Raw genomic sequence first — 21,405 nt, 5'->3', positions numbered from 1 at the left:
TTGTGCTGTAGACCTGTGAACTCAGAAATACTTTTCACGTCTTATTTTCTGTAATATTCAGAAAATATCCGCTCACAGAAAGCACATTCCTAACCACATTACCTTTAGACTTATGAACACTGATGAAAGTAACGGTATGTTTTGGGAACACGAGAATCCTGGTACCTGTTGGGGAGGGCAGCATGACTGTTGCTCAATTGACCGACAAATCCATCGCCAGATACAGGAAAATATCTAAAAAGGTATGTTTTGATTTGATTAATTTATCATGAAGATATCAATTTAATTTCATGTTTGTAATTGCTAATTAGGTTCCTTTCATCTTTATCAGAGAGTCGTTTTCGAGTGGGTACTCATAACGACATACCATCTGTATGGTTTTGTAATATTTGTATTTTGACCTTATTTGAATTTTATCATCAGTAGCACTACCTAGTCATTACTCATTGCTTCACATCGACACTAAACCTAAAGCTATTTTTGGTTGTCCTCGCTTGCTTGTACTACTTCCGCCCCTGAACTGTATAACCACCCTCAATATGCAACTTCTCACCAGAGGCACATATTAGGTGCGGTAAAAAAATCGAAATTATGCGGTACCGCACCCGACTATAAAGGTAAAATGTGCGGTAAGTTGCGGTAAATTTTTACCAATTATGCGGCAAATGTGCGGCGATTTTTTCGAAATTTGTGCGGGAATTGTGCAGTTTTCTTTTGCATTTTCTCAAGGACTTTGGAAATTCTAAACGTATAACCGCCGCTCTTATCAAAAATAGGTCTGTTTATGTGTTACTGAGGGTGTAGTTCTTTACTAAGACCATGATTGAACCTATATTGAGATTCATTTATCTGAGAACAGTGACTTAGAGTAATCAGATGATGTGGTGAAGTTACGAATGATAACTGATAAACTATAATCAAAGTATGGTAACGACGAGGGTTTCATAACGGCCTGGGTCACGGTCCCGAAAGGGCCTGGGTCACGGTCCGAAAGGGCCTGGATCACGGTCCCGAAAGGGCCTGGGTAACGGTCCCGAAAGGGCCTGGGTCACGGTCCCAAAAGGGCCTGGGTAACGGTCCCGAAAGGGCCTGGGTCACGGTCCCGAAAGGGCCTGGGTCAGGGTCCCGAAAGGGCCTGTGTCACGTGGTAACTGGGTCACGTGGCCTAGGCATGAGTTCCAAAAGGGCCTGGGTCACGGTCCCGAAAGGGCCTGGGTCAGGGTCCCGAAAGGGCCTGTGTCACGTGGTAACTGGGTCACGTGGCCTAGGTATGAGTTCCAAAAGGGCCTGGGTCACGGTCCCGAAAGGACCTGAATCACGGTCCTAAAAGGGCCTGGGTCAGGGTCCCGAAAGGCCCTGAGTCACGGTCCTAAAAGGGCCTGGGTCAGGGTCCCGAAAGGGCCTGAGACACGGTCCTAAAAGGGCCCGACTATAACATATTTTGGTTTTTACACTCGAAAATCTTAACGCGAAAATTTCAAAATTATGCGAAATTACGCGGAAAATGCTAGATTATGCGGAAATATGCAGAAAATTACAAAATGTGCGGAAAACAATAAATTATGCGGACATGTGCGGAAAACGATAAATTGTGCGATCCCGCACCCATCGCACCTAATATGTGCCTCTGCTTCTCACCATTGCACTGCATTTAACTAATGAAACCATCGTAATGAGCCTCACTTGTTAAAGTTCATGCTTTAAGTTACAGTCTAGTTGAGCGAAAAAAACAAACTTCCTGGTAGTAGTAGTATTACTTAAAGAAATATTATCACCATGCAGACACTGGGACACTATTACCTGTTTTCCTTAATATGGGTTCTAGTGGCTAGGGTACCGGTAAATGGATTCCAGGGAAAAGGAGTCATTGAATCGGGATTGGCACTGGACAATTATTCATCCATCAACCCCTCTGCCTTCTCACTTTCATGTAGTCAAAATAGGTTGAACTCTGATGTAGCTGTGAAGTGTGGAGTGTTACAATTAGTTCCATTAGCACTCTAATGGAGGTGAGCTCTGGTTCTTTGTACTTCATACCTCATGAAATCCTTGTAGTGTACATCTGAATTGGCTGGCAGAGATCACTCTAACAACATAAACAAACCATGTGTAACATTACTCTCAATCTTACTTACACACACACTACACAGTACACAGCGTACGTCGTACATTCATGCCAAATACCTCATGATGGCATGTCAACAATGTGATACTACATTCTAGAGCGACTATAATTCCCGGGGCTAGATCTATTGTCTCTCCTCCTCGCTCCTCCACCTCCATCATGTAGTAAGTGTTCTCTGTTTCTGATTACCTGCTTGTTGATTCTCCTTGTAAATCTGTGCACATATCTCTCCTCTGAGAGGAGAAGGAGGAGGAGCACATTGTAGATTGTTTGTTGTACAAATTACTCTAGCTGTGTGTCTGGTTTGTGGTCAAGGTTTTAAGTTGTGTGGTAATGGTTTTCAGTGTTAGTTTTAGTTCAAGTTGCTGCTTTTAGTTGCTGCTGTGAGCTGCTGCTTTAATTCATCTCGTTATTTCTACTCAGTGAGAACGTACATTTAATTATGTATCATATTCTCTAAACTCCACAGTATCTTTAGTATCTTGCGTGCACCTAATATAATATTGATTAGATTTGTTAAGGCCGTTGGGATCCCTTTATTTATCGGTACATATTTCATGGTATCATTACATGATATTATTACTGCTATACACTGGTTATAGCCTGTAGGAATTTTAAATTTATTTGTTGTTTGGGTTTTGGCCAACACCTTTTCTAGCTTAATTGAATGAATTGCGACTGTTTAAAATGGTTTCCTGGAGACAACATTAGAAATTCGAATAACAAATACCATGTTCTACCAAGCTCATTGTCTAGCAGTCCAACTTTCTGCATTGCTAATCTCAAATGTAGAAATCCGTGTACATCCCTAGTTCAGAGTCACCAGCTGGCCGAATACCCCTTCGAGATAGTTTGGTGGACTCTATGTATTATTATTAGTGTCGGGTTTCTCATTACACTTTTCTAATCACTAAACCTTTGGTTACTCGTAATAAATGTGTTACTCTTGTAACACTATTTACATATTTACGCTACGTGGTGTTGGAATTTAAATTAATCATTTAATTAATTTTGTCCTTCATTTAATTTAATCTAAATGCCGGGTAGTGGGTTTATTAGCTTATTACGTGTCGTGTATTTAAAAGCTTCCAAGAAATGCATTTTTACAACTTGGATTATGACCCACTGATAATATAATGGTGTAAAAAAGAAGGTTTAGCAAAGTAATCAGTCGTTGGACACTTCTTTTACTTTTGCCAGTCACTCGATTTTGTCTTTAAAATGTGAAAATTTGCATTATTATTTACCCCGTACAGCGATGCCATCATCTTGATGTTCCAGTACTGGCTCCCAAGGTTCAGTGATAATCAACCCGTTGCTAAGATACGGATAGTACAGATCTGGAGCCCGTATATTAGTTTGCCTGGTCCAGCTATAATCGTATCATAACTTTGTTTCTTCTCTCACTGGTGGCTGTATCATGGTTTCTGTGCCCTTTGTTCCACATTCCTAACTTTACTTTGTAATCGTTTTGTATTCCTTGCTTATTTTTACTATAATTTTTCAACGTTCACAATTCTATTAAATCTCATATTTTCGTGTAGTATAGAATATAAAATTAATGTTGATTTTGACCTGTTTGATTATAAAATTAGCTGTACACAGAGAGTGATGTGCGAGTAAGATGGTAGATGAACCACTGGATGTGGTACTTGAACTGCGACAACAGCGCTACATAGCCGCCAAACTGCGCCGTTGGCAGCTCAACCTTCAGGAGATTCAAGAGAACAGCTCGTCATGTAATGGAGACAACCTCCGGTCTCAACCCAGGGTAGTTTCTTCATTACCTAGATGCTTAAGACAGTCTTCAGTCGAGACAACAACAAGTTCTCTTAGCCCTATCAGAGACAGAGATTCTAGTGATGACAGATCACATGACAGATCACATGATAGGAAATGTGACAGGACCATCTGGGCAGGTCAACTATTATCCCAGTCAGAATTGCACTCCGGGTACTCGACTGTACCCTCCAAGAGGAATAACAGACTACATATCCAGTCCAAATCGTACTCTACTCTTCCCACTCCTAAACTCAGACACAAAACCCGTTCTAAACCCGCTAGGACCAGATCAGATCACCGGTCCAGCTCATCTCATACCTCCACTCAACTAGAGGATGCTGTCTCTAACTCCCCAGAAGATCGCATAGTTTCCAAAATCTTTTCGTTTAGGAAGAGATCCTCTTCTCCCCGTACTTCAACCTGTCACTCTGATGATAGAGAAGCAGATAAGAAGATGCCCCCTCCTTGTGATGAACTGGTTACTGACGGAGGTGAAGTTGTTGGTATGCCTATCAGTATCTCCATCAACTCATTTGCTTCCAACTCTGCGGTATGTATCATTAATATTTTCTATAACTGAACAATCTAGGGGTTTGTAGCCTGCTGAATTTTTTCTGTATATGAACCTGAAAATATCCAATACAAACCCAACGAATCTCTAATAACATATTTGGCATTGTTGAGGAGGAAATGCATTTTTGTTGTGGCAGAACAGAGATTTCCCCCACCCAAAAACTGCATACAATTAAGAGCATTTTACGAATCATCTGCCATCTCAGAATGTTGGAATTTGGATCTGAGGTATTTTTGAGCCGGATATTCCATCTCGACCAGATTCACCCGGAAATCCAGTTGTTTCCTTGTTCACAATAACGCAGCTATTTGGGTTTAAATAACTACAGTTTTTTGGAATTTTAAAGGATATAACATGATACGATATTATCATAATATTGCTGATAAGTTTGTAGACATAAGTCAATTTTCTCAAGACAGCTTGTATAATATTTCTTTCATTTGTCAATCTATCAAGCGTGCCCCTCGAACCCTATAGTGACTTGTAACGTAGTATGTGATTTTACAAATTATAAGTATGAATTTTCACGGAAAAATGTTGTTGTACTTAATGAAATTAGGTTACTTTTCAATTCTGAGGTATTTTTTTGTAATTTAAGATATTTTTAAGAATCCGAGCTATTTTTTTTGGAATCTAAGATATTTTGTAGCCGGATATCCCATCGGGTTCAGGTTCAACAGGAAATCCAGTCAGGGCCTATTTATAATAATACTTTTTACTTTATTTGACCATATTATAATATTCACTTGTTTGCATAATTTATCAGCTGGTAATGTGTCACATTTCAAGTATAGTTGCGTGATTGTACATTATATATGCGTGAGCAGACAGCTCTCAGTATCATTGTGCAGACTCAGCTCGCTGCACTGTTTGCTTGTTGTTCTCTTGTCACGGTCAATCTCTCTCTCTCTGTGCTTTACTGGTCGGTCTCTTGACCGCACAACAGCACTTTATCTTCAAAACAGTAAATTATAAATTGTGGTTTTTGTCGAAATCGGTGGTCAATATCTGGAAAGTAAACCATTTATAACCACCAATTTCTGAAGTATGCAGAACCTTCAGTCGAGATCCCTATTATTAGGTTAAATTTACAAAATGGTTTCGTCTCGTCTGGTTTATTGGAAATTGGTTTCCATTTAAGTCTCGCATTAGCTTTCAGTTGTTGGCAAACTTAAACTTATTTGCAACAAGCAAAGCTTTCTGAACGCCAAGTTCAGATTCCTTAATTTAAGGAGACTACTAGTCTCTGTAAATTTGGCAAAAACAGGACCCTAGGAACATGTTCCATCCTCGTTATCAGTGTTGAAGCTGCAAGTGCCGTGTCTGTTTCAACAGGCCCTGCCCAGGTGCGACATATTTCTTTCCGTCTACTCCCGTATTGTGCTGCACCACTGCCTCGGCTTGTTGCTTCAAGTACTCTGAAGACTTTGCCATCTTAATTTCCACTATTGTTACCTGTTGAGCTCAATGCATTGCTGCGGCTGCGACTGCCAAGTAACTGAATCCCGCCGATTAGATTAAATTATTCCCAACTTTTAAACATATGAGGGCGGAGTCATTGCTGCTCAGACTTTGATTAAATCTGCAACTGCAACTCATCCAATTCATGGCTGCTCCTGCTGGAATGACTAAACATATAATACATCTGCGTATATAGTTAGGTCACCAGCGTTCCAATATGCACGTTGGTCATTCCCAGAGAGCCGGTCAATGGTCATCAGATTGTCTCAGATCTTGAGACGGACACTGTGTGCTTATGATATACGGAGTTGCGTTAAAAGCCTGCTTCTCCTCAATTACATATTCAGTAGTGAGCCTGCCGGGCCTATTTCTCATGTGTAGGTTGTTCTATATTGTGTGGTACACTGTTTGTATTGCCTCACACTGTAATGGCCGATATTGGCTGATGTTTTTATTTTATCTGAGGACCCTTGATCATGGATTTACATACATACATGTTACATGGCGAGATCTCCATCCAAAAGGATTAGTCTGCGTCATCTGCGTCATTACTTTGTATTATACAACTTCGGCGGGTAATATTTCTCCATCCTTTTCGATCTGCAGCCAATCTTCTCATACAATCAATCGTGAGTCCATTACGATCCAATCTCTGCTCAGCATCTTCAATAAATACATCATTTAAGCTCTTCCTAGGCCTGCCTCTTGATCGTTTCCCATGCTTGGGTTTCCATTCAAGTAGATAGTTAGGTAACCGATCTTCAGGCATTCTACTGACATGTCCAAACCAACGTAGCCGTTTTGTTGCTATTATGTCAGTAAGAGCAGTTATTGAAGCCCTTCTTAAAACATCTTCATTTCTTACTCGATGGAACCACCTCACTCTCAGGATTCTGCGTAAGCAGTACTGATGGAAAGACTCTAATCTTCTTGTCTGCACTTGAGTCGTGTTCCATATCTCACTTCCATAGGTCAGAATGACCTATGGATTTACAGCCTTTGTTAAATTCTGTGTGGCTTTTAGCTTTCATTTGTTTGGATCTGTGACAACTAGTGTTACATGATACGTTAGTAATAAAGTCAATGTTACACTATTTTATATTATTTTATTTGCTACGTTATTAGTTATCAACTTGTACTCCATGTTGTTTAAATACGTTTCTGCCCCACTTAGCCAACGGTTTTGTCTAAATGGGCCATGTCTGTCTGTCTTCTTACAAACTCAAGGTCAGGCTCCAGGAGTCTGGTGTTATTCTTACTCCCGCCCTTTGAACTTGAAGTGGAACACCTTGTACAGTGTAACTCCCCCCGGCCCCCTCTTTGTGCTTTTGTGTATTACCGTGCGAACTTACGACAGACCTTTGTGTCTGTCTGACGTTTAAAATAACGGTTTAGTCCCTGACCTAATTAGTAATTACCTGATTGAATTTCACCTAGATTCCTCCACCAATTGCACGACAACTGCCCCATTTCCCAGCCTTTATTTCACAGACACGTCACTTCACCCCTGATGACTTGTGACATGAGATCACGTGAACACTACCCATCACTGATGATGTCAGTTCCACAATAATAATAATAAGCCCCCGCCTCTCTCTCTCCCTCTCTCCATCCCCACATGTTGCACTGATAATCACATTAGCCTCCCCCTCATTAGAGTAAGATGATACCTCACATTCCTAGAGGAGCCCGGGCTGGAGAGTTGTAGAAACTGACAACACACTACCATTGCCTTTGTATTGTCGCGTGTGCTCCTCAGTCCATTAACTCCGTGTAGTTTCTGTGTGCTGTTTAATGAACTGTTCGAGTTTTTGTGTTGCGTTGTGATAATATAACACTCTGTAAAGTTGTGTTTTAGCAGTTGTTGTGGCTCTTGTTTACAATTGAACAGATTGGATTGATTCCAGAAGAGTTCATGAAGCTTAAGGGAAGATTGAAGTAAGAAGAACGATTGCCAGCTGCTGACGAGAAGCTGCTTTGTGTTGGTGATGTTAGAAAATGGATGATTTGATAATTGAAGAAGAAGAAGACCTGGACTTTGTGACGTATTGCAGTAACGTCGAATCTCAAGATGAACTATACAGAACGTTCATAAAACTGTGTGCCTTTTCACCAGCTCCATCAAGAAGGTCAGAACTAATACTACCGCTTAGCAGAGAAGAAGATCTCATCTCTCTGCCAGAAGAATCAGAACCACAGATACTCCCTGGCAACAAATCAGAACACCAGGAGGACCCACAGAGAGGAGAAGACTCACCAGACGTTGACCTGGTAACAGTGTTTCCAGCTAACAGAGATCTTCCGTCTCTTCTCCAACCTCTACGGTTGTACCTAGGTCTTGTCTCCCTACTCCAACCTCCTTCACCAGTGACAGGACTCTCCATATCCCATCATCTCCCCTTACTTTAGATCAGATACACACTTCCCTCCTCTCCACTTCAGATCCAGAGAGTCCTCCTCCTCCGCTTCCTCCTCCTCCTCCTCCTTCAGAACCAGAAAGTCCTCCTCCCCCACTTCCTCCACCCCCTATATATCAGAATATCATAAATCTCAGAACACCACAAATACCAGAGAGGATCCCTCTACCTCCTCACAACCACTCAGAACCACCTCCTTCTAAACCACCTCGACCCAGTAACTGGGTCTCACTACAGAACCTGGCCATACCAGAGTCATCCCCTGCAGCACCTACTTCGGATCCAAACACCAGCGGTACCCTCACAAGGAACCTCAACAAAAACATGCCCGTGAAAACATACGCCCTGAAGGACAAGTCCCTGGTAAAGTCCCCGTTAGGTGGTTCACAACAAACCCTTTTAGGCTCCCCACTTTTAGGCTCCCAACAATCTCTCTGTCTCTCACCAGCCTTATTCTTGAGAAGGACTAGTTGCCAGGCTGCCATCACCAGTCCTGTGCCGAGACTCCGGGGGCTCAGAAGTGAGATGGGTCCTGATGCCAGTAATTCCTACTCCATGGTCAATTTTTCGGAGCTGCCTTCTTGTGGCGACAGCACCCTCTCCTCCAAGGTGATTTATAATTCACGTTCCTGTCACTCTTTCCCGCTAAACCTCAGTTTGGTGGTGTATCTGGGTTACTAACTCGTGTGTAATTTACTGATCAGAGTTATCTGATCTAAGTGTGGAATCGTTATTGAATTTGATAATGTGAGTGTGAGGTTTCAGGAACTTGTTGGAACTTGCCCCCTTCGAAGTAACCTTACGTGTGTTTCATAACAGGTTACCTCTAATTGCTAAATTACACCGCACTTAGTGACTAGTGTAACTGTAATGTTCTTTTACATGCACCTGTATCACTTCATAACCATAGTGTTTCTTACACGGCACAATTACTGGCACTTTATCAAACACTAGGCCTCTCCATCCTGCACTGGCCTTGCCAACTGTATTTAAACGATTTGTTCAGTACAGTGGATAAAGACCTAGTTATACTCTCGTGTGAAAGCTGATACTGGCAAGCAGTATCGTACGTGTCACGTACGATACTGCTTTTTAATTCAATCTGATCAACACTGTAATATACTGCTTTTTAATTGAATCTGATCAATCAGAGGGAATGTAAATATTCACCAACAATAAGAACCTCGGGGCTCCTCTAATTATTCTAATCCTTGTCTAACATGTTCCGTTTTACAGGACCCTAATGAGAAGATATGTGTACACAATATACACTCGGAGGCAGGGATACTGGACCTGGATGACGCTCTGTCGGACGTTGTGGCTGATAAGGATGTTGTAAGTTATTTACTATTTGAATTACTCTATTCGATATTGTTTACTTTCTGTTATTTTTAAGGATTTAGTTGCTTTCTCGTGTCATGCCCCACTATTTTACATATTATGTTGTACTATTATGCGGTTACAATTTTACTTCCTCAGTATAATAGTGAATTGTCCTCAATTCTCTTTCCTGTACTATAGTCTTATTAAATTGACTTAGGAGATTTGATGAATATGTACGTTGAATTGTAATAATTAAAATATGTAGTAGTTTAATCTGTAGTGATCTTAGTAGCTAGTGATCCCTTGTACGTGAAATATCGGAGGTTGTGTTTCGAGCTGTATCTGTGTTTAAAGCGAATGTTAAGAATAATGGAACGAATGTTTAAATAATGATTTAGCTCATCAGTCATCACCCAAATTTAATGTTGAGCGCCTAATAGGTGTGTAGGTGGCGAGTTTTTTTACGCTTGGCCATATCAACGGCGCCGAATAAACATAGTGCAGTGTAACCATGAGCTTTATATATAACCTATCTCTTGAATAAACCATCATTATTGAATCAGACAAAAACACTTTCATTTCTGGTCCTCGACTGTTGAAAATATGATATAATCGTATCACTGTATCTGCCAAATTTTATAAAGAAGGAAGCAAAAGTAACTCAGATACACACCGTATGTCCGCGTCATTAATGTAATAACTACGTCAAATCTCACGAGTAGCGGTGTTTTAACTCCAACAGTTAATTTGTCTCCTACTCAAAGTTCAAATAATTTTCTCAAAATGGCTCGTCACTCCACTGACTTTTAATCACACTGTCACTATTTGTTATCGTTTTTCTCTCGTGCCATGATTTCCTTTCTGCAACTTTGTACACCGCAAATTGTTCTGACATGCTCCCTAGAAATTTGTTCCCACAAGGTTAGTTAATAATCTTGGCAAATTTACCGTTACTGACAACTTCATTATTAGCTTAAGTTTGTCCTATATATACTTTGCTGTCAACAGTTCTAGAGTATTCTCCAGGGATTTAAATGTTCTGTCCAAATTTCTCAGTTTCCAAATCTCTTCCTCCAAGCGTCCTATAATTAACTGTTAACTATTTGGTAAAACTTGTGTCCACAACGCGAACTTCCAAAACTGTTAACTTTAAAGTTATCTCAAGGCAAGGTATGTTGGATTAACATATTACCATGTATCGATGTGTAGAAAATATGCTTAGTATGCAGCTTCAGAGCCACACTCTCACCAGCCCTCTCCCTCAGTTAGTAGCAGAGTTTGAGGAAGAGACTCCCTACACCGCCGCCCCACCCCCCGAGATACGCAACATCTTCAACCAAGTAGCGGGTGAGAGCTCCGCAGCTGGGAGTGACAAGAGTGCAGAGCGCACCAAACCTCAGAATATTAACGGTATTTTGGATGGATACATGAGTGGAGACACCACCGCCCTACCTCCAGATATACGGAACAACAACAACAACATCAACGACAGCAGCTACTTCTCCATTTCCAACGACAAGGAGAGGATGGCCTGGATTGACAGATGGGTCCAGGATGGTGATCCCAGTTCTCCTGGACCTCCCTCTCGCTCCTCCCCGGTTAGCGTTAACTGTTAATGTGTTATAGTTATACTGGTTGTTTTATGTTTTGTTTCGTTTCTGTTTAAGTAATTGTTGTTGTGGTGATATACTGGGATGATTTATATTAATGGTGGAGAGGCTGGTATATTATCATATGATTATGTAGTGTACTGTATGTGGTTATATAGAAACTTGTACTTGGCTGATATTCGTTATTGTGATTAGCTACCGATTAACTGGTATCATTTATTGATAAATTACTCCAGTAACTGTTGTTATATTATCAAATTAGCCATTTTCGACGCACCACGAGATATTGATCACAAATAAAGAGGGGAAAAGTAATAATAACTAGAAACTTGCTATGAATACCTTACCGTATACAGGTATAATGGGATCGCCTTTTGATGATAATTGAGTAATGTGCTTGTTTCCTGCCATCAAAGGATCGTTTGCATCGTGAATTTTTATGCCGTTTTGTTAAAATCAGGGTAGCACAAAGCAGTTATTTTGTAGCATTGTAAGAGCCGGCACATGGAGATAAGGTTTCCGTTTACAGGCACCAATAACTTGTCTTTAGGTAGAAAGTGAGAGCTCCTCACAGCATGACCATATAAGGAAGCAGTGTGTGCCTTAAAAGGTAAGATTAGTTGCACAGTAGTGTACAGTCTCTTTTCGTGTATTGTGTGATTGGCTTGATAAATCTGGATCATGGTAGTTAGTTACTCCAGGAGATTATTATATAGTTCAAATTATATAAGCTGCAGCGCTGGTTCGTATCTAGGTGTTCCTAATTTTATAATGTTATTATATTAATGATGTTATTATATTAATGATGTTATTATATTAATGATGTTATTATATTAATGATGTTATTATATTAATGATGAACTAGCATTTATCATTTAAATGAAAGGTTGGACTAATGTTATTATGTGAAACGTAAGAGTTTGTATTAATAATGATGATGTTAGCGTATATGTGTGAAAGATTTAACAACAGTTGAGAGTAATTAGCTAAAGATCTGAAGAGTGAAATCTAAGCTGCCCTTTCTGGTGCTGATGAACACAATTCTTACAAACAGTCTATTTAATATTTTTGTGGTATTTTTGCAGGTTTTTGAGATTCAATTAAAAATCTAAAGTTTTAGCATAAGTCGACTGGTGTCATGTTTTAGGGGACAGCTCACACCACCAAACTACCTAATCAGAGTGTTGTTTTCTTAGTGCTTTGTACCACGAACTATCATATTATTATAAACTCTTTGAAATAATATGAAATAGTCTTATAAAAAGTTAAATAACTGACTTGCCATTTCAGACTCCAGGTCGAGAGCAAGACAGCAGTCGTCCAGTACAACCGAGCAGCAGTCACCGCTCACCTCAGGGCAGTCATCAGTCCCCTCGTAGCAGTCAGCAGTCATCTGATCGGGCTGTGGAGAGGAAGATAGACGGCTCTATCCCTGAGCGTGGAATAGAAGCTTCTAGAAACAGAAAGCCGGTATCAGAGAGGGAGATAGGAGGTGCGGAGAGAGGGATTGATAGTGTGCCCCAGGAAAGGGGTATAGATACTCCTCGGGGAGAGCGTGGTATTGATAGTAATGTAAAGGTGGAGGATGAAGGACCAGAGCGGGGTATTGGAGTTCCTAGTACTCTGGGGGAGACTACATCGTCCACTGGGTTAGTTTTAATTAAATAGTTGCATATTCTCCTCGGTGAATGTTGCCTTACATAGTACATATTGTATATATGTCTTGAATATTAACTTGCTGTGCATATTCCGCATATTGCATTGATTCATTGCATTTATTCATTGCATTGATAGTTTTAAATGAATGTGGTTTTTAGTAAACCTTACTTTCACTTTTAATTTCAGCACCGCCACAACTATTCACCCAACTACAAGATGCACTACACAATATACATCTCACTTACACTAGAGAAGGTTGACTTCATCCTGATTGACTAACAATGTACTGTACACTTTTAACCCTGCTACAAAATTAATATTTCCTCTTCAAACACACACACACGCGCGGACTCGTCTCCTTACACAATATCGTAACTCTGTAACGATATAAATTGATTTGGTCGCTAACCCTGGTCCACCACAATCGGTATTGTAGTGGGATGCCTGGACGGCGTGGCCTGTAAACATAATGAAATATCACCGACCTGTTCGGTATTTGTTCCGTGATTTAAGAGCATTATATTGGTCAGTAATTGTTAAATTAACATCACTAATCATGCTCAGGGCAGGAGACACGCTCAAGGTGGAGATTAAAAAGGATAACCTACCGTTAGGATGCAATGTCCGGCATATTGATGGCAGGTCAGAAACTGATGAATTTAAAAAATAACCATTATTCCTTAGATCTGGATACTGGTGGGAAGGTGAACCATATTTATTTTGACAGTTGACAGTGATTCTGAGGTTTGATTACTACAAGCTGATTGGTTAATCACTATTACGTCAGAAAGGATAAAGTTCACCTCCCCATCAGTATTCAGATTTATTGTGCGTTATGAGATTTTAAAGATTATTTTGTAATGCTCGTAGACTTATAACTATCACCGTCAACCTGGTAACTCCGATAACATTAGTTGATCGGCGATGACCATTACATTTTTATGCTGCCATTAACCGACTAAACGGGTGAGCTGTCGAGCCTATGAGCTGGCTTTTTACCGTCGCTTTCTGAACGATACTCTCACTGTTTCTGATCCTAGAGTCCGGTTACAATAGTGAAAAACAATTATAATCTAAAAGAAAAGAAGGTGCCATCAGAATACTCTTACCCCCAGGTCGCCTGGTCTCTACATAATGTCAATAGAAGAGGGAAGTGCAGCGGAGAAGGATGGGAGACTCAAGCTGGGAGATAAGATTCTTGAAGTTAACGGGGTTGACTTGTCCGTTATGCCGATGGTCAGGTGAATAAAATAACCTTCTTCTTAGTTTGTTGTTCTCTTTGATGGAGTTAGCTTGGAGCTGAAACCTTTGTTTTGACACGTGACAACCCCTCATATGTTTGATACGTTCCACTGTCACGTGTCACAAGTGTCCTCCTCCGAAGCTCCGAATATACAGAAATATTTTCTTTGCCGAGAAAATAAATGGAAATGCAGTTATATTGCATTATATATGCCCATATATATGCCCATATATGTCGCTAGATATTTATATAAAGTAACTCCTGTCAAGCATTTGACAGGTCTTTTCCGCATAACTAGCCCTCCCGGACCCTCAATTACTTTTTGAGGCATGTCCTTTGGTCATTCCTTAATGAAATGTCTCGCTAGCTATTCATATATAATAGGGGTTTTCACTCATTCAATTTAAGTGTTCTTTAAATTGTAAATTTTATCTCGGTCCTAATTCAATATTTAGTATGCGCTGTTGCTCTGATGCAGAATTAGCTGATACTTGCCCTGAATTTTCCGTCAGGCAAATTGTCATTACACTGAACAGTTTCGTTGCAACTTCTGTTTAAATGTAGCTCATATCTGTTTTCTTGCCAACATATCTAGTAAACACTGCAGAGTTGCAGACTCTCTAAATTTGAGTATGAGTAGCAGTTCCGGTATTGCAGTGCTGTAACACGTGACTGTATGTTTTGTAGAAATGTGATGATCTCTAGATTCCGTCAGAAGTGTGAGAGTGTCTGATGACATAACAACATATCAGCTGAAATTTTGGTATTGGGCACGAGGGCAATGTTAACACTGACTTAATGCTAAGGTGGCCTCTGAGTCACAGAATTTATGATAAGAGTTCCATATGTGATCTTTCACTTTACAAAAGCTCGAAAAATCCCCGAATTTTGTTGATATCTCCTTATCCCAATTAGTGTTTTGGACGTGTACAACGAAATGACGACAACAGCTCAAGTTAGATTGGCTATTCAGAGACAGCCCCCAGGCTCCGTCTCGCCTGCAGCCGCTGCAGGTACGTTTCAATTGATAGCTTTTTATATTTATCCCAAAAACATTCTTTAGTCCGGGAAAAGATCCACAATAAAAGCAACTTTTGATTGACTACAAAAGAAGGTTCATAAATTATCAAATTTATTTTTCTTTTTTGGGTTCACTTTTCAAGAGTTGTCCAATTACAAGCGAATTATGTTTTACTTTCCCCAGTAGAATCCTGTCCGGACAATCTTGAGGACTCGTCGCAGACCACCAGGGACTCATTCGAAATAACCCTGTTCAAAGGTAAATAGGATTACATTTTTAAACGCAGTCTGAACTTCAAATTACAGTGTTCATTTACCAATGATGACTGATTCACTGACCATCTTGTTTATCCAGAAATGTTCACAATTGGTTCATTTTACGTAGCGCGCGGTGACGTTTTTACGTTGAAGCTGCGCTGCGTTGGACATTTTCTTGATCTGATGACATGACAAGCAATATATTTATTATGTATATGCGTAACGTATTAGATAGGGTGGGTTATTTCAGATATGTAAATAATTAACCAGATATACGTCATTTATCATCCACTTATATTGCTGTGTGTAAGACCCGACCCTATGGCTCGCTAAGATAGTTTCCACGAATATATAATCCATTCAATTCCCCCATCTTTGTACTACTTCGGTAGTGCATATACTAAAATTGGAACGATACAGAGAAGATTAGCATGGCCCCTGCGCAAGGATGACACGCAAATTCGTGAAGCGTTCCAAATTTTTGCCTAAGCCCCTTGTACTTTATCAAATTCTACAAGTGTTCATTTTGCTATGAAATTCCAGCTAATTTCGATAATTATTGCGATTAAAACCAGACCACTTCATCCCGGAGGTAGCAAGTTCGATCCCGAGCTTGAGCACAATAAAATGGCTAATACAAGATTTTCATGTGAGTTTAACTCCGAAAACATTGCAGGTCAGAAAGGATTGGGATTTACTATAGCAACCCGTGAATACACCACTTGTCCGGGATTCAGTCCACTGTTTGTCAAGACAGTACACAGACATGGGGCAGCTGCGGTTGACGGCAGGATGAAATCTAACGATGTCCTGCTCAAGGTTGGTATCCTTTTTTCACACTAACTTCTTGACTTAGACACGCCCTATTGATTTATAAATTAGTTAGTAACGTTATTCGGTACCTTCGCAATTGCTACCTTAAGGAAGAGTTGCAGTGGTCACATGTTATTATACCTAGACAACTTAATTTCCTCTCCCAGGTGAACGGTAAAAGTGTGGTCGGAATGCCCCAGCAAGCTGTGGTCGCCATGATCCGGGAACTGAAGGGAAATATACAACTAACCCTACAGCGCCACACCACCGACTTGCCGGCGTCAGACGTACAAACATCTCCACCCCGAGAACCCATCCCACCTCCCCAACCACCACCTCCAAAACCTCTCCAACCCACTTCTTCTCGAACTAGGCTTTCCCTGGATATACCACTAGTTGCTCCAGATGGAAGACCTGTTGGACTGGGAATCAGCGTCAAGGGAAAGAGTACGAGTATTAAACCTAGGCGTGATTATGGGATATTCATCAAGTCTATCCTGAAAGGTGGAGCTGCTGACTTGGTTAGTCGTATTTACAAGTCTTCGTTGCAACTTAATCTTACCTGATTATTTTTAGAGTGTAGAATTGGGTAGAATTCACACCTCCAATTACAGCACTGAGCTTTCTCATCATGCAGTTTCACCCTCTCCTTGGTTGTTAATAGAACCCTTACAAGTCTAAAAAAGTAACGTCGCCATTTTTACAGGACGGTAGAGTGAAAGTAGACGATCAGCTGATAGCAGCTGATGGACAAATTTTCAAGGGTTTAACTAACAAAGAGGCAGTGCAAAGTCTCAAACAGGCTCTGGAAAGGTCCGGCAAGTTGCCAAGTCTCTCACTTATAGTCTCAAGGAAGGATTGTTTGAATATGTCTGCTGAGCGGAGAACTGCCAAGTGAGTAATAATCACTCATCTTTATGCAGCCTTGTGACTCTTCTGAGCTCCAAAATTATTGAACATTGAACATATATCGAAACCTGGAAATGGCACATTATATATCAGAATAACTGGTTTTCGATTCATGCAATAAAAAGTACAACAGAATAACTCTAACTCTAACTCTAACTCTAACTCTAACTCTAACTCTAACTCTAACTCTAACACCTCTCTTCAGACCGTACTCCTCGTTCAAGGACAGTAACCAGGAGATGATGAACCCCAGCTCTTTAGCATCGGATCCTAACAAGTACCGTGCTCTCTCCCTCTCCTCTCCTAACCTCGGTCGCAAGAAGAAACATAAACAGCAAGTTGAGGTAAGCAACTTTCTCTTCTCGCCGGTTTGGGTAACCGCCATATTCGAATTTTACTTGTTTCTTTATTTGAAACGGGAGGAAGAACCCTTTGATTTTCGTCCGCCATCTTTGATTTTGTGTATAAATGTCTTATAGTTATATGACTTATTTGCCCACAGTTTGACGGAGGAAGGGGAGTTGCATTCAGTGAAGATATACAGAGCATACCCCAAGCTGGAGACTTTCTGGAGTCCGACGAGGATGTGGTATTTGTTGGACATCTGGGAGAACAAGCTGATCCTTTCAACAGGGATCACCTCTTTAGGAAGAGCATGAAGAAGATAGACCACGGTCCCATCACCCCAAGTAAATATTTGTTGTCAAATTCTTGCATCTTTTAAAATATTTATTATCATGTTGCGATATGCACTATTCGCAGCTGGTCTCTTAAACTTAAAACCATTCAGACACACTGTTACGGAGAGCATCATCGCATGACTCACTTGCACGACCAAACAAAGAGGAATTCGCTCCTATTTTAAAGAAGGGTGTGTCTCAGGAGAGTGTCTTCTCCGGGAAGGACACGGATCCAGTTTACGACACCCTCCATGACGAAACACAGAGGTAACTTTTAATTTAAGAGAGTTTATCATTTCCAACCATCACAATTCCTCGTTCCAATTTCATGATGGAGTATACTCGCTTTGCCTTTATTGAGTTCATCAAGCTAAAAGATCAGCTCTAGATGTTTACTGACCAACTAATGAAGTTTGTAATCTTATCTTGTGCTATCTCAGGGGACCGCCAAAGATAAACGACAGTCTTATTATCGCTCTACAGAATGGAAAAGCTCCTACACCAACAGTAGATGACTCTGCCAACACCAGCCCAGCTTCTGAAGATAAACCTAAATCTAAAAACTTCCTGAACTTTTTCTCCAAAAAGGGAAACAAGAAAAAGGACGAACCTAAAGTGCCCCTTCTGGAACCGGCCATACTAGGGGATGTACCCCGGAGTAAGGGTCAAAGTTTGGCTGCTCCTGATTGGGATCCTTCCTTCAACAGTTCTCCTATGGCTCCGGAAGGTCATCCTTGTAACAAACCCTCTGGAGCTAGAATTGATCGTGACTTCTCCACTCCGTCTCGCGCGAACGTACGTGGAGTTGAGAGGGAGCAACCTCGAGCGCCAGGTAGCAGAGGGAATGTTATGGACAATAGTGTGGATCACAAACGTAGCAAGAGTAGCGACTTCTTCAGGGACAAGGAGACGGCTGACCGAAATGGTGGCTTCATCGAACATAGGTTACCCACTACTCCTAGAGAACGGGACCTCAACATGTCTCGGGGACCAGATAGGCACTCTAACAGATCTTCCAACAGCGGAGGAGAAAGAAAAAGAGGAGACAGACCTCCCGGTCATAACAATTATCCCTCTCGAGACTACCCTGTCAGAGACCCATCCAGGGATCACCCGGTCAGAGATCATCCTGTGCGAGAACACGCGCGTGATCACCCCACCCGCGAGCACTCACGTGATCATCTGCCGCGTGACTCCTCACGCGACCCGCGGGACAACTCTCGTGATCCTCGAGAAGCGAGGGATAGACGATATATGGAAACTGTTCACTATCGGTACGGTAGGGGCAGCCCTCATCACAACCCTCCTCCACCCTTCTACTTAGATCAGCAGCAAGACCCTGGTTTCTATCCTGACCCTCGTTTCGCTGGTTCGAATACGTCTCTCAACAAACGTCCCGATCCTCGACCTCCTCAATATCAACCGATGATACCACACCCCATTTCTCATCTGCAAGGTAGGCATACTCCTGAGCAGCTGTCAGATGTGTAGATCTATCTTTTTATTCAGAACTCTCAGAAACTTTGAAGTTTTTATCCGTAAATTTATAAAATTGAGAATATTTCTGTTTTCCTGTTGCAAAATTAAATTTTTTGAAGTTTAAATTATTGCCGTCAATGTCGTGCGGCTGTAAAAGAGTCTTCGGCTTTTAAATCAGAATTCAGATGGACGTGTTTACTGTTTAGCTTATAGCTTAGAATTTTAAACAATATTATATAAGAATGCCATCAGTTTTGTTGATGAGGTTTCAGAAGTTTCCTCTCAATGAAATATCACGTGTTTATACACAAATACGTGTCCACTATCGAGGCCACTCTTTTGTCACATTGTCTTGTGACAAGATGTCAGGATTAGATCTGCTTATTAAATCTAGTAATACCAGATGTGAGTTTACTTCTGCGGCACAGATAATATCTCTTTCAAATCTCGATAAAATGGTTGGTTGTATTTTACTCCAAATGGACGGGTAACAGCTAATTTTTATTTTGTAACAACTGTGTTATCAAATAAGCATGCGAAATGGACCGACCAATTTTCTGGACCAAAGTTTATAAACGAAAGTAGCATAATAATATTCGGGAGAAGTTTTATGTTGATGTAGTTTTTGTAATGAGTTTGACAATAGTAAATTGAATGATTATATTTTGCTAAATAAACCATATTTTCTATGACAAGCCCGTTTAACTTTGTCTTCATTTCAGACTGTTCGACTGAGACCCACGACTATGACAACTTGCCCAAACCAGGGCACTACAGACAAAACTCCAACGACAAACTACGATCAAAATTTAAGAGCTCTCCGAACATACGGAGTGAGCAAACTCCGACCGTACCGGACACCTTCCTGTCCGGACCGGGTCCCGGAGTACGTAACCACCGCCGAGCTGGGAGTCTTCCCCGGAGGACAAGGAACCTAACCGGAAACAACCCCGGAATAAACCCTGTCACCTCTCCTACAGAACAGACCCCGGTCCCTTTTCTTACTATCAGAATCTTTCCAAATCGAGTGTGTTCCCAGTAGAGGCAGAACATAAAAATGGCAACAGTAATCATCAACGAGCTGGAAGTGTACCCCGAAGTCGCGCTAGGATGATAGAAGGGTCATTGTCCTCTGCGGACTACACTTCAAGGCCACAGTCCCAACCTCCTCATCAAAACAGGGAGTTTTTAAGCCAGCAGCCACCTCATCAACAAGACCGACAATATGACATAACAGTACGACCGAGAGTGACCCATAACATCTTCATAGAAGATATGATCAGCGATCCTCAGAGTTTTCAGCCCAGTTACAGTTACAGGAATAATAGTAGTTTCAATGACATTGACAGTGTAGGTAGTTTTAATAGCAGAGATAGCACAAGGCAGACTGCATCTCCTAAAAGTGCACCATACTCGTCAAATTCGTCACGACATTTCTTTTAAAATCATCTTATAAGTTTTCCCAATTTTTACACTTACAGAATACATATATAGTATATATATTATGTAACAAGAATTGCGCCCGTTGTTTCGTTTTGGCGGACGCTAGATTTCCATTTCACTATAACTATTAATATAAGCTCTAATCAGCTCACCTTATAATAATAATATTGAACCATCAGTACACTACGCGTGCCACGTTCAAGTTGGGCTTATTACAAAATACTATACATTACTAGTATACATTGAAATACGCTCGTGCCGCGCATTCATTGACCACAGACTAGCTATACACCACATCTCCGCAAGCAATCCTCGCGCGCGTGCGCGCGGCAAGTTGACATGGTAACGAACGGAAGTAAGTAAGTAAGTAAGCAAGGAACACGACATATATTTGACCCACCTACTGCAATCCCCAAAATCCACGTTTTTCTGCAAAAACCTCCATTCGTAACCTTTCACTATTGCCTTTTTTCAAAAGGGTGAAAAGGAAAAAATCGTGAAACCTTCGTTCGTTCGACCGACTGTTTGTTATGTACTGCAACTGACCACTTAGTCAAGAAACTTATGTATTTCTCTGTAATAACAATATAAATATAATAATAACATGGC

The 21,405-nt window shown here is 40.9% G+C and overlaps 1 protein-coding gene and 1 non-coding gene across 5 annotated transcripts; both read left to right on the top strand.

Moving 5' to 3' along the window:
* Nucleotides 1-96: 96 nt before the first annotated feature.
* Nucleotides 97-20,048, top strand: LOC134826008 (partitioning defective 3 homolog). Of its 4 annotated transcripts, none has more exons than XM_063838252.1 (15): nt 97-242; nt 9,596-9,694; nt 10,948-11,280; nt 12,583-12,941; nt 13,516-13,593; nt 14,067-14,192; nt 15,110-15,207; nt 15,402-15,473; nt 16,149-16,291; nt 16,453-16,806; nt 16,992-17,179; nt 17,400-17,538; nt 17,697-17,883; nt 17,985-18,141; nt 18,315-20,048. In XM_063838252.1, the coding sequence occupies exons 1-15, from the start codon at nt 123-125 to the stop codon at nt 19,363-19,365; spliced, it is 3,504 nt and encodes a 1,167-aa protein (XP_063694322.1). In that variant the 5' UTR covers nt 97-122; the 3' UTR covers nt 19,366-20,048. The 4 variants fall into 4 exon arrangements, with proteins under 4 accessions (XP_063694322.1, XP_063694321.1, XP_063694320.1 ...); XM_063838251.1 differs by having other exon boundaries at nt 15,399-15,473; XM_063838250.1 differs by lacking the exon at nt 97-242 and adding an exon at nt 7,624-8,968.
* On the top strand, nt 15,850-15,955 carry LOC134826171 (U6 spliceosomal RNA). The gene has a single exon (XR_010161667.1). It is a non-coding gene; the product is annotated as a U6 spliceosomal RNA (small nuclear RNA).
* Nucleotides 20,049-21,405: the final 1,357 nt, after the last annotated feature.

The sequence above is a fragment of the Bolinopsis microptera genome, chromosome 1 (assembly GCF_026151205.1).
Source record: "Bolinopsis microptera isolate Bmic1 chromosome 1, MBARI_Bmic_1.0, whole genome shotgun sequence".
Classification (NCBI taxonomy): domain Eukaryota; kingdom Metazoa; phylum Ctenophora; class Tentaculata; order Lobata; family Bolinopsidae; genus Bolinopsis; species Bolinopsis microptera.
Note: the sequence above shows the minus strand (reverse complement) of the source record. Positions and strands in the feature narration are given on the sequence as shown.

Coding starts and splice junctions, on each gene's coding strand:
- LOC134826008 (XM_063838249.1), top strand. CDS start 8,684: ATGCCCGTGAAAACATACGCCCTGAAGGACAAGTCCCTGGTAAAGTCC. Junction 9,695..10,947: donor TTGTGGCTGATAAGGATGTT/GTAAGTTATTTA, acceptor CCTCTCCCTCAG/TTAGTAGCAGAGTTTGAGGA. Junction 16,292..16,452: donor CTAACGATGTCCTGCTCAAG/GTTGGTATCCTT, acceptor TTCCTCTCCCAG/GTGAACGGTAAAAGTGTGGT.